The sequence below is a fragment of the Caretta caretta genome, chromosome 1, assembly GCF_965140235.1.
Source record: "Caretta caretta isolate rCarCar2 chromosome 1, rCarCar1.hap1, whole genome shotgun sequence".
Lineage (NCBI taxonomy): Eukaryota > Metazoa > Chordata > Testudines > Cheloniidae > Caretta > Caretta caretta.
In genome coordinates, this window is record NC_134206.1 from 27,833,888 (window position 1) to 27,848,382 (window position 14,495).

A 14,495-nucleotide genomic window follows, 5' to 3' on the forward strand; every position below is an offset into this window, starting at 1 on the left:
TGTCATTTTTGTTGGAAGATTTAGTACAGAAGCCTGATGAAAAATTACACACGGAGGGTGTGGAAAGATGGGATTTAAGCAGAATAAAGTAAACAACCTACACATAAACACTATTTGCTTTTTCTGGTGCAGCCCCTCCCTTCCATTCGGTCATCATGTAAATTACATCAATTTACTGATGTGGAATTTACTGCATAATTTAAATGTGTTTTGCCCTGGTTACCTCACAGCCTCTCTCTCTATGTGATACCACACTATATGGGTTCAGCTGAGTTGCTGAATCTAAACAGCTCATAGCTTTATCCTACAGAGATTGTTGGCACAGGAAGTTTTCAGTAAGGGGGGGGCATCTCAATTATAGATTCATAGATTCAAGGCAGAAGGGACAATAGTGATCATCTTCTCTTTCCTCCTGTATAACACAGGCCATAGAACAGGGGTGAGCAAACTACGGCCCGGGGGCCACATCCAGTCCTCCAGACGTTTTAATCTGGCCCTTGAGCTCCCACCAGGAAGCAGAGTCCAGGGCTTGCCCTGCTCTGGCGCTCCAGCCGGGGAGCGGGGTCGGGGTCTTGCCTGACTCCGCACGGCTCCCAGAAGCAGCGGCACGTCCCCCCTCTGGCTTCTACGCATAGGGGCAACCAGAGGGCTCAGCATGCTACCCCCGCAGCTCCCATTGGCTGGGAACTGCTGCCAATTCGAGCTGCAGGGGCAGTGCCTGTGGACAGGGCAGCACTGTTTCTTGGAAATGCTTGAGGTAAGCCTGCTACCCTGCCCCCTCCCATGCCCCAGTCCCCTGCCTCAGCCCTGATCCCCCTCCCGCCCTCCGAACCCCTAGGTCCCAGCCTGGAGAACCCTCCTGGACCCGCAACCCCTCATCCCCATTCCAGAGCCTGCACCCCCAGCCGGAGCCCTCCCGCCCTCCGCCCCCCAATTTCATGAGCATTCATGGACCACCATACAATTTCCATACCCAGATGTGGCCCTCGGGCCAAAAAGTTTGCCCACCTCTGCCATAGAACTTCCCCAAAATAATCCCAGAGCATATCTTTTTGAAAAATATCCAATCTTGATTTAAAAATTTGTCAGTGATGGAGAATCCACCATGACTCTTGGTAAATTGTTCCAAGGGTTAATCATGCTCACTGTAAAAAATGTACACCTTATTTTCAGTCTGAATTTGTTTAGCTTCAACTCCCAGCCATGGGATCCTGTATACCTTTCTCTACTAGATTGAAGAGCCCATTAGTAAATATTTGTCCCCATGTAATTACTTATAGACTGTAATCAAGTCACCCCTTAACCTTCTCTTTTTAAACTACATAGATTAAATCTATCCCTATAAGGCAGGTTTTCTAATCCTTTAATACTTCTTTTGGCTATTCTCTGAACCCTCTCCAGTTTTTCAACATCTTTCTTTAATTGTGGTCACACTACTCCCAGCAGCAGTTGCAGCAGTTGGGGGTGGAGAGGGAAATAGTTTTACTTTGTGTAATGACCCATCCACTCCCAGTCTCTATTCAAGCCTAAGTTAATTGTATCCAATTTACAAATTAATTCCAATTCAGCAGTCTCACGAAAGCTTATGCTCAAATAAATTTGTTAGTCTCTAAGGTGCCACAAGTACTCCTTTTCTTTTGTGAATACAAACTATAAAAAAAAACCACGGCTGCTACTCTGAAACCTGTCATATTACATAGATGCTTAAATATGGGGTTTGCAGTAGAAGCCACAAAAGACATGATGAAAACCCTAGAAGGCACAATACCCCAAGAAGTATATGAGATGCGACAAACAGTAAAGGAGAACAGGTGGCCAGGATATCATACCCATATTGAAATGCATTTACTTTTGGAAAAAGCATGCGCGACTAAAGGAGCAGTGCCCTGAGCTAGGGCAGCATTGCATATGGCAATTTGAGCCATTTTGTCAGTGTATGCAAGAGCAGAGGAAGGTTTCAAAGATTCAGTCAGATTTGTACAAAAGGGAGGTAGACAGCAGTGATGACATCATGACTCTCTCCTTGAGTCCAAGAGCATATCAGGTTCAGGCTGTTTGGGACACTAAGGAAACAAAGGACAGCACCAACCTCTGTGCATGCAACTCTGTTAATAGTGAATGCCCTCTGCAATTTCAGCTGGATAGTGGGGCTTCCTGCAGTGTGATTCCTCAGTGTGAACTGGACTCAGACACACTCATTACAAAGGGAAGGCACAGTCTGCTAACGTACAGTGGGAGCATAATGTAGTCTATAGGAATATGGACCTCATAGTAACGAACCTGAAAAATAACAGATGGTATCAACTGTAGTTCACTTTGTGGCCCCTAGTTCTTATATTATGGGAACAAGTAAATAACTTTTCCTTATTCACTTTTCTCCACACCAGTCATGATTTTATAGACCTCTATCGTATCCCCCCTTAGTCTCCTCTTTTCCAAGCTGAAAAGTCCTAGCCTCTTTAATCTCTCTTTATATGGGACCTGTGCCAAACCCCTCATTTTAGTTGCCCTTTTCTGAACCTTTTCTAATGCCAGTATATCTTTTTTGAGATGAGGGGACCACATCTGTATGCAGTATTCAAGATGTGGGCGTACCATGGATTTATATAAGGACAATAAGATATTCTCCGTCTTATTCTCTATCCCTTTTAAATGATTCCTAACATCCTGTTTGCTTTTTTGACTGCCACTGCACACTGCGTGGACGTCTTCAGAGAAATATCCACGGTGACTCCAAGATCTTTCTCCTGATTAGTTGTAGCTAAATTAGTCCCCATCATATTGTATGTATAGTTGGTGTTATTTTTTCCAATGTGCATTACTTTACATTTGTCCACATTACATTTCATTTGCCATTTTGTTGCCCAATCACTTAGTTTTGTGAGATCTTTTTGAAGTTCTTCACAGTCTGCTTTGGTCTTAACTATCTTGAGCAGTTTAGTATCATCTGCAGACTTTGCCACCTCACTGTTTACCCCTTCTCTTTATTGAAAATGTTTAAATAAATTTTAAAAATGAGATGATATCCTGACTTATTTGTAACTGAGAAGGCAACAAATACTGAGTTTCTGATTACACTTCCTCTTACTGCCTTTAATATCCAGTTCAGGGATGTAAATACAGGGCTAGTTAGTCTCTGTTCAGATCTCTCGACATAGCCTTCCTGCTTATGAAGAGTCATGACCTGGAAGTAACATTGTAAAAATGTCATTCATCAGTGTCAAAGGAGTCCTGTTGAAAAGGATGAATTTCAAACTTAACTTCAAAGGTTCGGAAACCTTACTACTTTGTGTTTGAAGATATTGTACAAATCTGCTTTTAGGAACAGCACAAGTACAATGGAAAAAGGTTTCTTCATCTCCTGAAGAGGACATTTTCTCATGAGTAGGCTTTTTTCTCTTTTTAGTGAAAGTAAAACTGCTGATTTAATAGGAGATGCTTTGTTGCTTGAGCTCTTTTACCATTCAGGCTGGGAAAGTCACATAACTAGCAATCTTATTAACTAGACTTAGTTTTAACAACCTTTTAGCCCTCACATTAGTCAGCCAACTGGTCACAAAGACCTCTAAAATACTTTTGTTATTTTGGCCACATTCTGGAAGTTATTTCTGTACTAGGACTGCAGGATCTGAATGATTGCTTCAGTTTGATAGTGGGAAAACAATGGATATGTCTACACCAGAGCAGGAGGTATAATTTCCAGCAGTGATGAGGCTAGCACCCACCCTACAAATAGCAGTGTCACTGCAGCGGTGCAAGTGGCAGGATGGTCTAGCTGCTTGAGTATGTATCTGTGTTTCAGATGGGATCGTACTCAGGTGGCTAGCCCATCTTGCTGCTCACATCACCAGGGCTACATTTCTATTTTCAGCACACTACCTCAATCAGAGCTAGAGCAGGTATGTATATCCACGCTGGAAATTACACCACCAGCTCCTGCGTAGACATACCCAGTGTCTGTCACTTTCTACTGCACTATGTGAAGAGCACAGTCTGTACACTACTCAGAGATGCTAATCACATCAATGAAAAATTAACCTGCTTGAAGCAAGGTGTTTTTTAAACTTATCTAAGTGTCTGATATTGTAATAAAAATAATGATGTTAATATATCAAGCTTTTCTAATTAAAATGTTTGTATATTAAAATAGTTAATCTGTTTCTGAAAATATCAGTTCACTTATATGTGATAGAGTTAACTGTTTTCTCTTGAATAATTAGAATAACCACCTTTTCTTTTGGGTAGGGATATCTGTGCTTACTATGTGCAATCTTTCTAAATACTCAGCTAATGTAAGTCTTGCCCTGTAGGATTTTCAGGATAGGTTTTGTTTAATGCCCAAATTAATAGAAGGGTTCAGTCAAAATATTCCCTACAGCTGGCTTATCAAGCTTGACCATGCTGATTTTTCAATTGCTCTCTTTTGGTAAGGCTGGACTCACAACAATATTACTGTAGTTTTACACTGGAGTAAATCCACAGAAATGAAGTTACACCAGTGTAAAACTGGAGTAATGCAGCAGTGAATCACGTTCATAGTTAAAGAAGAAGACATAGCTTTTCAATGTGAGAGGGTGAACGGAGAAGAAATATCATATGACAGATGCTGGTCTTCCTGTTTATCCTTCACTTTGGAAGGCACCCACATACCACAGTAATGGGTATGGTCTAAACAATATAGAATAGAGGCAGAGGGATGGAAGCGCTATCTCACAGCCCTTCTTAGGGCTCCAGCAAATAAAGATTGGGAACCATTACATTAGCTATGGGTTGTATGACCAAATCCAGGTCTGGCAGGATGTAGTTTGGCACTCTCCACACTTGGGATTCTGAGAGATGGAACTTGGTGGAAATGAAAGTTTACTATTCAGCAAAGCATGTTATTTATATGACCTACTATCAGATCTGCAGGGGAAAATATCAGTTTGACAAAAAATAATGAACTCAAGCTGCTACTTCAACTATATATTGTTCATATGGCAGCACTATTGTGTGGCTACTATTGTTGCATTGATTCTTCCACAGTAGTCCACTGCCTGATCAAATAACTTGGATGGTAGACTATAATCAGGAAGTATGATAAGGTATTTATACTTGATAGGAGGTCCAGAATACATGCTGGAACCGCCATGTGTAGGGGCTTTGAAAAAAACACTGTAGCCTCCAACCCTAACTTCAAGCTAAGGTAAGAATCATGAACTGGGATTCTGTCTACGTTGAAGACATCCTTTAGCTTTAAGGCTCCTCCCCTCCTGCCCCCACCCCCTAAAGACCTGATATTTTGATGAGAGTAAATAAATTACAGTAATCTGAATAAAATATTTTTCCTCTCTAAATCTATATTTTAAAAATTTGTGTTTATACTATTAGAGCTTCTCCATGTGAAGCTGAGCTTCAGGAATTAATCCACCAAATTGATATCATGGTAAACAACAAGAAACTGGAATGGGAAAGGAAGGTGCGAGCTTTAGAGGCAAGAATGGATGTCCGGGATCAAGAATTAGCAAATGCCCAAAGCAAGTTGGATCTGAAAGGTCAAGAAGTACGTACATGAATACCATCTCCTATAAAGAAAGCATTTAATTCTGGGAGTTAGTTAATAGCATACTTTATAAATATGCCTGTTAAGCGTATCACATCAGAATACAGAACAAATTCTTTAAAGATCAGTAATGATCTCTGATATTTTGTATTAAAATGTGTTTCTGCTCTGAAAAATTACTGTAAAAATGTCATTGAGTAGTCCAATGTTTAGTGTGTCTCAGTTATGTCCAGTTCAAATATGTCCACTGTTTACAAGTAAAAAGTTGATTTGTTGGTTTTTCTAAATGCCAGCCCAGCTAATTCAATCTGGGATTTTAAAGTCAAAATGGGTTCTTTCCTTCTTGTGTATCTTCATTAATTATAAAGGTTCTCCAGGCCAAATTAAGCCTTCATTTACACCTGGGCAACTCCATCATAATTATTATTTATATTGCAGTACCACCTAGGATTACTGATCAAAGATCAGACATCCTTTCTGCTAGACACTGTACAGAAGCACAGTCATATCTGCAGAGTGTACATTCATAGACAATAGTGCAATCCTAGTGTCTCCCAACAATTTGCATATGTGTAATTCAAGTTTAGTAAAGAAATTTGGACAAAAATCCATCTTGCGAACTCTTGGGTATGTTGGCTCTGCAGAGTTAATAAGCGTAAAAATTAGCAAAAAAGATATTTTTGTCACTAATGAAAGCAGGTGTGATTTTCTGTACACACATGAAAGACTATCTGTTTAGTAAGATTCTATTTTACCTTTTTCACTATCCACAACTGCAACCCCTTCTGTCATTCAGACTTACCTACATTTTGTTGCCACAATGCTTGTGAGTTTGTTTCATTTTAGTGGGATGTTTGTTTGTTTTTAAGTAATGCATAAACATGTGCACATGTGAAGATAAAAATGTAAAGAGGTTCATTGTTGTCTTAAATGAGTGATGGGCACTGCTTATTTATGAGGCCAGTCCAGCAAAAATTTCACGCAGATGTGAGGTTCTGCTAGTTCTCAACTCAGCTACTCAGGTCAGCTGGTGGTCTAAGGAATTGCTCCTAAGACAAGATCTTTCATTAAGCAATTATATAATGTTATAATCAAATTATAATGCAAATATGCAATGGACTTTTTCGGTACAAAATGTCAAACTTAAGCAATTTAGTTTTGTGGTATCTAATTTTACTTTTTAATAACTTGTTAAAATAAGTACAATAAAAATATTTACCTTTGGTGCACCAGTCCTATTTACAATTTTGTCTATGTTAAATATTAGCCTCTTAGGAATTATTTGGAAAAAGTAAAACTGAATGTTTATTCTAAATGTAGGTAGGGATACTTCGACAGAAGTTAGACAGCTTGCAGAAGACTAAATATGAGATGGCTCAGGATTTCGAAGCTCAACTTCAAGCACTGAAGTCTCAAGTAAGGAAAAAGTCAGATTCAGTATTTTACAGTGGTTCAATATTTTCTGGTTAGTTTAGTAGATTTTGAATAGTTTTCTAAACTTACTTTATCACTTTATATTTCCATTTCTAATCATATCAGGTAATATTTCTTTAGAATTATTTAAAGACTTACTTTGTGTTGAGAATTTGGTTTGATAAATATGAAGTATTTTTGTACTCGTTCAATTTGTGTTATCTACATTTAAAAATTTTATCCTTAACTATTTTCTAAAAAATGTTTCTAATGTATAATTTAATAGATGTGTCTTCAGGGATTTGTGAATGGTAATTTGTCACACTTTTTAACTTTGGGTGACCATATCCACTTTCATGGGTTCAATTATCATTTCTATAAGGAGAACTCTGAATCTACTTCTCCATACTGGACTTATTGTGACAATGTGATCAAAGGACATGGAGAGAGCCTCTGTCAGATGTAAGACCTGTGAACTATGGACTAGGTATCTTGAAGGGCTATAATCACCTAATCAGGGTTATGATCCTTCGAAGCTGATGCACACAGGGAATCTTGATTTGAGATATGTCTGTATGTTGAAATGTTTTAGATTACTCTAGGTTGTCTTGTTTTTAAGTTAAGTTTATTTGTGTTATGAAGGCTACTGAAAAGCTCTGGAAACAGCTTTCAGGTTCATAGCTCCAGCTATGAACAAATTGGTAGTATTCCATGAGAGGAGGTATAAAAACCAGAGGGAAGAGGCATCAGGTTGGATTCATTTTTGCTTTTTGATTAGTTTGTTTGCTCCATGTCTGTCCTTTTTCTCTGTTATTCTCTATTTTCCACTCTTAGCTATGAGTCTAATGGGTGTCAGGTTTACTGAACTTCAGTCCATAGTGTTTCTCAGATTTACCAACGTAGAGTAGACCGTCCTAGATTTGGTCTTTTCTTTCTTATCTGATGGTGTCTTCAATGTTTTCTGCTACTGGGAAAGGGAAAGAAACAAAGGCTTGGGCTATACTTAAAACCTATACCAGCATAGCTATGTCAGTCAGCGGTGTGAAAAGAGCCACACCCTAGTGACATAGCTTTGCTGATAAAACCTCCAGTGTAGATACAACTATGCCAACAGAAGAGTGCTTCTGTTGGCATAGATAATGTTATTTGGGGAGGTGGTGTTCTTACACCAGCAGAAAAACTCCTCCTGTCAGAGCGCATACTGCATCTACACAAGGGGCCTGTGCCTGCATAAGCTCTGTAATGTAGACATAGTTTGTTCAACAACCAGACCTCTTCACCAAATCAGCCTTCCAGTCAAACCTGAGATGGACCTCGAACTTGGCATGGCCAAGTAAAGAACTATAATTTTGACCTGATGGTGACAATATTCCTCACGTACATATCACGAGACCATAAAAAGGAGCATCTGTTCTTTTTTAAACTTTCATTTCCCTTCCTCAGTCTTCTGTTTTATCTGTGTTTGCCTATATTTGGTTGGAGAAATTGACTTGACAAACAAACAGCTTTGTAAATAAGCTGAGAATGTTTTGGTTGTCATCTAACTACCACTTTCAGTAATTTAAGAAAACAGTTATGAAACAAAAGCTGTTTTTGTAACTTACAGTGTTTCCCTGCATTGTAAATATAGATACAAGATTTACATCTTGGTGTGGTTACTGAGAAGTTAAGCATTAGACCGTGAAAAAAAAGAACTCTAGTTTTCCTTTGAGTGATTCTGAACATATATATTCCACAGTATATAAGTCTAAGTCCAGTGCACTAGAGTCGGAGACTTTTGCCACCATTACCACCAAGTGACTTATACTGCCCTGCTTTTCTCATGCTCAAAGCCAATGGCATAAAAGGGGCATGGCCACCACATCTTTCTCAGGTCCTTCTTACCATCTGTAGCAAGAATTGGAGCTCCCCATTGCTCTTCAGCTTCAGTTAACCAGCCACTAGTCAGAGATTTCTCTAATTGTACAAGGTTCTGGTTATAGTTAGCCTTAATATAATTTAGTTTATTAGATAGAGTCCTTTCATTTAGGAATTTAGAAGGAACAAATCCCCAAGATTCAAACAATGTGCCACATGCTGGGCCGTGATTTTTGTTACAGATAGGCACAAAAGCTGCCTAATTTGCCTGGGTGAGAGGCATATGAGGGACAAATGTCCTATCTGTACCCCCTTTCCAATGAGGATGAATAAACAGGGATTTCCACCTCAAAGTCCATCTTATAAAAGAAATAATGCTTTCCTCTGCAGTGCGTGACCCTGATCACAAGAGAACTAACAGCTCGGCCACAAGGAGCACCCTTCCAGCTGCCCCAGAGTCTAAGCCCAAGTCTGCTGAAAAATGCTGCTCTTCTTTTTCTCCGGTGGCCTCCGTAAAACTTTTTAAACTTTCTTCTTTATCTGAGAGGTGGTTGAAGTTTCACTCTTCACCCCACATGAGTCCTCCAGTGCCACATCAAGGTCAGGTCACAAATACTGACACTTACCAGCACTGTCAACTCTGTTTCCACTGGTGCCATTAAGCTTGCGGTCTTCACTGTTATCAAAAACATATTTGTTTCCAGCACTGTTGGGTCCAGTACCCCCAGCACCTGCAGCAGAACACTTGCCTCTTACCTTTCTTTACAGTCTCCACCAGGTCGGTGCCACCAGCATCATTTACAGTCACATATTCCTCATTTCCACTGGCTTCTTCATCACAACCCTCAACGAAGGCACTGTCAGCACCACTGAGACTGACCTATTCTTTTGTCTTCCGGCCATTTTGCCTGCTTCCACCAGCTCCGTCATATACATCCTCTATGTCAGTACCTTTAGGACAGCACCAGGTTTTGCTGGTATTGAGACTTCCACGAATGCCAAGTGGAATGCTCATCCATTCACTAAGGAGAGTTATACCTTCTCTTCAAATTTGGACCATGATAGACCTGTATGTCTTCCACAGTCTTTCAGGTCTCCTTTTAGGTCACACTCTAGTCATGCCAGAATCAAGGGGCAAGATTGGCATTTTTACAAGGAAGTCCTTGTATTATGCCCATCACCTTCATAGGCAGTTCAAAGAGTGGAATCCCCCCTTGGCTTTATTGCGCATCTTAGACTGCCCCAAGAGTGTCTAGACCACTGCTGGAGTCTCGGTGTAGGAGATGATTGCATTCTTCCTTTTTGGAAACTTCAAGGCAGGATCCTCCTACCATCCCTCAGTCCCCTTCTTTGCTGAAGCCCACAGAAAAAGGTGCAAGAGAAGAACACCTAGATGTTCCCATCACCATACTTCATCTTCTTCCATGCATAATGCCATCACCCCACAGTTGACATCATCCCCTTCCCCACCCTACTCCCAATGGAGGGCTATAAAGTGTTTCAGGACCTCATGGCCACATCTCTAGGATTGCAGGCAGAGCTTGTGCAAGACCACCTACACAAGTTTTTTGATATCTTATAAACACCTACCACAAAATGGGTTGCCCGTCCCATTAATGAAGCCTTTCTGGAACCTGCGAAGAACCTCTGGAAGTTGCTGGCCTCTGTCCTGCCTATACCTAAACACTGGACAAGTGTTATCAGGTTCCCCAGCAGTAATTTGATTATTTCTTCACCCACTCTGTCCTAGAATCCCTTGTGGTTATGGTAGCCAATGAGTGTTCAAAGCAGTCTCATCCTAGGGCCACTTTAAATCCAATCTTTTAAACTTATCCTTTGTAGTGCCTTTCTGGCACTATCAATTGGCCTATATCACTATGCTCCTTCAGATGAGGATGTTGAATTATCAGGCACTGTTGTTGAAATATACCTTTATTAATTGGTGAGCAGTTTCAAATTGGGGGACAAAATTGCCTGAAGAATACAAAAAACAGTTCTTGGCCATGATCTCTGAAGGACATGTCACTGCCTGAACATCACTCCAAGTGGCCATCAGTGTGGCCAACGCTACCTCGTTATGTACAGTGGATTGTATATGTGCACAATCACGTAGGAGGAAGAACAGTTATTTACCTGAACAGTAACTTTTGTTCTTCAAGATGTATTGTGCACATATACATTCTTCAACCCTTCTGCCTTCCCCACTATTCTGGATATTAGATAGGCAGTGGTGTAAAGGAACAGAGAAGGAAGCTGCAGTCACACCCCTTTTATGCCATCACTCTGAGCTCGAGGAGAGCAAATGCTGCCTGATGTGCTGCCTGGTGATTATGCTGGCAGAAGTCTTTGGCTCCAGTGCACTGAGCGCACTTACACTTACAGTGAACTATGTATGTGCACGACACATCTCGAACAATAGTTACTGTACCAGTAAGTAATTGGGTTTTTTAGCACTAGTTGTGGGGTGGATTTTGGTACAATTAAATAATCCATAAATGACATCAGATCTAAATCCTCCCTTACATTGTCACGTTTCCTGTTATCGCTGTCGTATCTTGGATGGCTTGCCATCATCTCAAGTTAAACATGATCTAACTTTTTCTCCAAATGCTCTCCACTGCCATCATTTTCTGTTTCTGCTAACAACTTCACCATCCTCTCTGTTCCTGAGACTCACAACTTGGCAGTCATAGATTCATAGATTCCAAGGCCAGAGGGGACCATTGTGTAGTATGACCTCCTATATAAAATAGGCCATAGAACTTCCTCATAATAATAAATAAGAAATACTAATAATTAATGAATAATGAATAATTAATGTAATCTTTCATGACAGTTCTGCCCTTGAATGTATTTCTTTCTTCTGCACATCCAGGCCATGAGCAAATCCTACCTGTTCCCTTCATAATATTTTTAAAAAATCTAAAAAAAATCTGACCATTCCTATCCATCTTAACAACAGTCAAATTAATTTCTTTCTCTCTGGTCTTGGGTCTTAGCTTGCCAAGATTGTCTTTATTATCCAGCACTCAGACCATTTCAACCCCTTTTTGAATCTTCTCACTGATTTCTTATTGCTCTACATGTATGAAGTGCAAACTTCTTGTTCTGGCTTGCAAAGCCATACATCACTCTCTCCTGGCTTCAGTTGCCACCTGCCCCTTTTGCTTTCTGCAAGTTCCTTTGTTCTGCCAGACATGCCATACTTGATGCCCCGTTCATTACATTTTCCTTCTTTTGCTTCTTTGCCTTCTTTCATGCATCTCTTTACATGGAACATCCTTCAAATTCTGATTCACTAAGCTACCACTCACTCTTTCCTCATTCAGATCCCACGTAAAAGCGCAATTCTGTCCTGAAGAAGAAGAGTATAAAGCCTCCCTACCCCAGATGTATCAGTTTATATACATGGCTAAAATAAGTAACCACATGATCTGATTAGTGTAATCCTTTTCTGACCTCATTTTGTTCCCCTCCCCTCCTCTGTTTACTATCCTCTCTTGTGTGTCATACCTAAACCTATAATGTGAATTCTTCAGGGCTGAGACATGACTTTTATTCTGCATGGGGCCTAGCATACTTCTGAGTGCTGAAAAATAATCTATCATAATAATATAGGGTGTTAATCCTGAGGCCCTGCGAATTAAGATTAACATTAACTCAGGGCTAAAATTCACTGAATGTAAACACAAAACTCTGGTGGCTGAGGGGCTGGCAGCTACTACACTTCCAGATTATTTGGAGAAGTGTCCTTGGTAAAAATTGTAAAATATTGGCAAATATGGTGATAATGGCCATTTTAAGTATGGCCCAGTTACTTCCACCTCAACCCCTCCGAGAATCCTCCTGCTACTGCCTGATTCCCTCCCTCTATTCTGTCACCAATGTCTTCTGCTGCTTAGCTTACCTTCTTCCATCTTGTACCCAGCACCTGAGTTGTTCTTTGTCCTCCTGTTTGCTACCTCCCTATTCTTTCCATGGCTCCAGAGCCATCCCTTCATTATAGGTATCAGTAATGCAGAGTTATATTTGGTATCATTTGCTACCTGATGATCCCAAGGTAATGGGACCAATATATCAACAGTTTTAACATTTAAATGCTTAATTTTAACACCTTAAACTGCTAAAGGTCTTCATGAATAAGTGAATATAAACCAGTTAATCCTTTATTCTGGTTACTGAAGTACTTTTAAAAATTGTCAACACAAGATGGCACTAAACAAATGTAAAACAATTCATATAAATACAATACAAGAATTTACTTTACATGGTTAAAAATAAAAGTGCCATACAAAATTTCAATAAAAAAAAAACAACTGTGAAGTAAATCTGTGTTTAACTGGGCAGTTAATAAACACTCAGGGTTATATGAAAGCTTAGTCTTGTTCATCTTTAATAATTTAGTTTTAGTAACTGGTGCTTTGTTACAGAGATTCACTAATTAGAATGTTTAAACTTCACTGTATTTACCAATTATGACTTAAATAAAAGATTATCTGAGATAGAAGACACATATTCTTAATATTCATATCTCCTTTAATTTTTAGTTTTGTAAACTGACACAAAGCTATGAAAAACTACAGTTACACCAGATAAAACAAGATAGGGTTCACAGTAAAGAAATATGTGCAGAAAATCTGGAAACTCCATTTGAACTGAGCAATTTAAACCAGAAATTGGAAGTAAGTATGTTTTGCTGTTATAGTAGACCTAGTTCATCTTCAGGATTCATACTTGGTTTACAGTTTCAGGCTGTAAATCACAAAGCATGTACAGTGTTCTGTATAAAATATGGAAAGAGCCGTGTGTTGACAGTGTTTTCTGTTCTTCAGAGGCATTAATTTTATTAACGCTGTTTATAGCCCTGTTAATATAGATCAGCCAGCTCATAAATTTAAATTTGAAATAAACAATTACTCTGTCCCTGATCTATGAAAGACATATTATTCAATAAGGCAATGGTTCAGGAAAATTTTTGCATTCAGGGGGATGTTCTAGGCTTTTCATGTTATGGTCATTATTAATTAGTTGTAATAGATTTCAAGACTAGAAGGGACCAATCTGATTATCTAGTCTGACTTCTTGCATAACACAGCGCATAGGATTAACTCCTCCCACCACAGAGGATTGTTCCTGCCTGATAGGGCACATTACCAGCCCTCCAGTAGAAGTGTGGCTATCTCTTCCACATGGCAAAGCCCACACTATTATAAAATCTGTCACTTGGAGCCCACCAGAGTGGCTAACAGTTGTTACTACAAGAGTAATGCATGGTTTATGCATCTACCTAGGGCTAAATATATATCTTTCATGACACTCTCACAACCTGCTAATCTGAGAATGACCTTATCCAAGGTTTGAACATGAATATAATGCAACACAGTGCTACCAGTTAGTAAATTATGCAGTATAAAAAATGAATGCTTGGAATGTGTTCAGCAGAGTCTAGTTTTAAGAAAATAATTACTGTATTGAAAATCTACTCAAGCTCAGCAATACTTTACTAGTGCCTTGAACCTGTAGTCCTCACTTTGTAGTCAGATGAATATGCATTGTATCTGATGTTGTGAAGAAATAAAAGTTGTTTATATTTGCTTATAATTCAGAAACAGACAGTAGTAAAAGTATAGAAAAATTATGGATCAATCAGCTTCATAGGGCATAGATGCAGCAAAAATAATCT

At 39.5% G+C, this 14,495-nt stretch overlaps 1 protein-coding gene across 6 annotated transcripts in view; it reads left to right on the forward strand.

The window, feature by feature from the left end:
- DEUP1 (deuterosome assembly protein 1) overlaps nucleotides 1-14,495 on the forward strand; it is an 80,200-nt gene that overhangs the window by 10,479 nt on the left and 55,226 nt on the right. For 3 of the 6 annotated variants that reach the window (XM_048842724.2, XM_048842715.2, XM_048842756.2), the window contains exons 3-5: nucleotides 5,371-5,542; nucleotides 6,863-6,958; nucleotides 13,360-13,494. In XM_048842724.2, the coding sequence (XP_048698681.1) occupies nucleotides 5,371-5,542; nucleotides 6,863-6,958; nucleotides 13,360-13,494 (403 nt within the window). Of the gene's footprint in view, nucleotides 1-5,101; nucleotides 5,186-5,370; nucleotides 5,543-6,862; nucleotides 6,959-13,359; nucleotides 13,495-14,495 lie in introns of all 6 variants that reach the window. The other 3 variants (XM_048842749.2, XM_048842732.2, XM_048842740.2) reach the window with 3 other exon arrangements.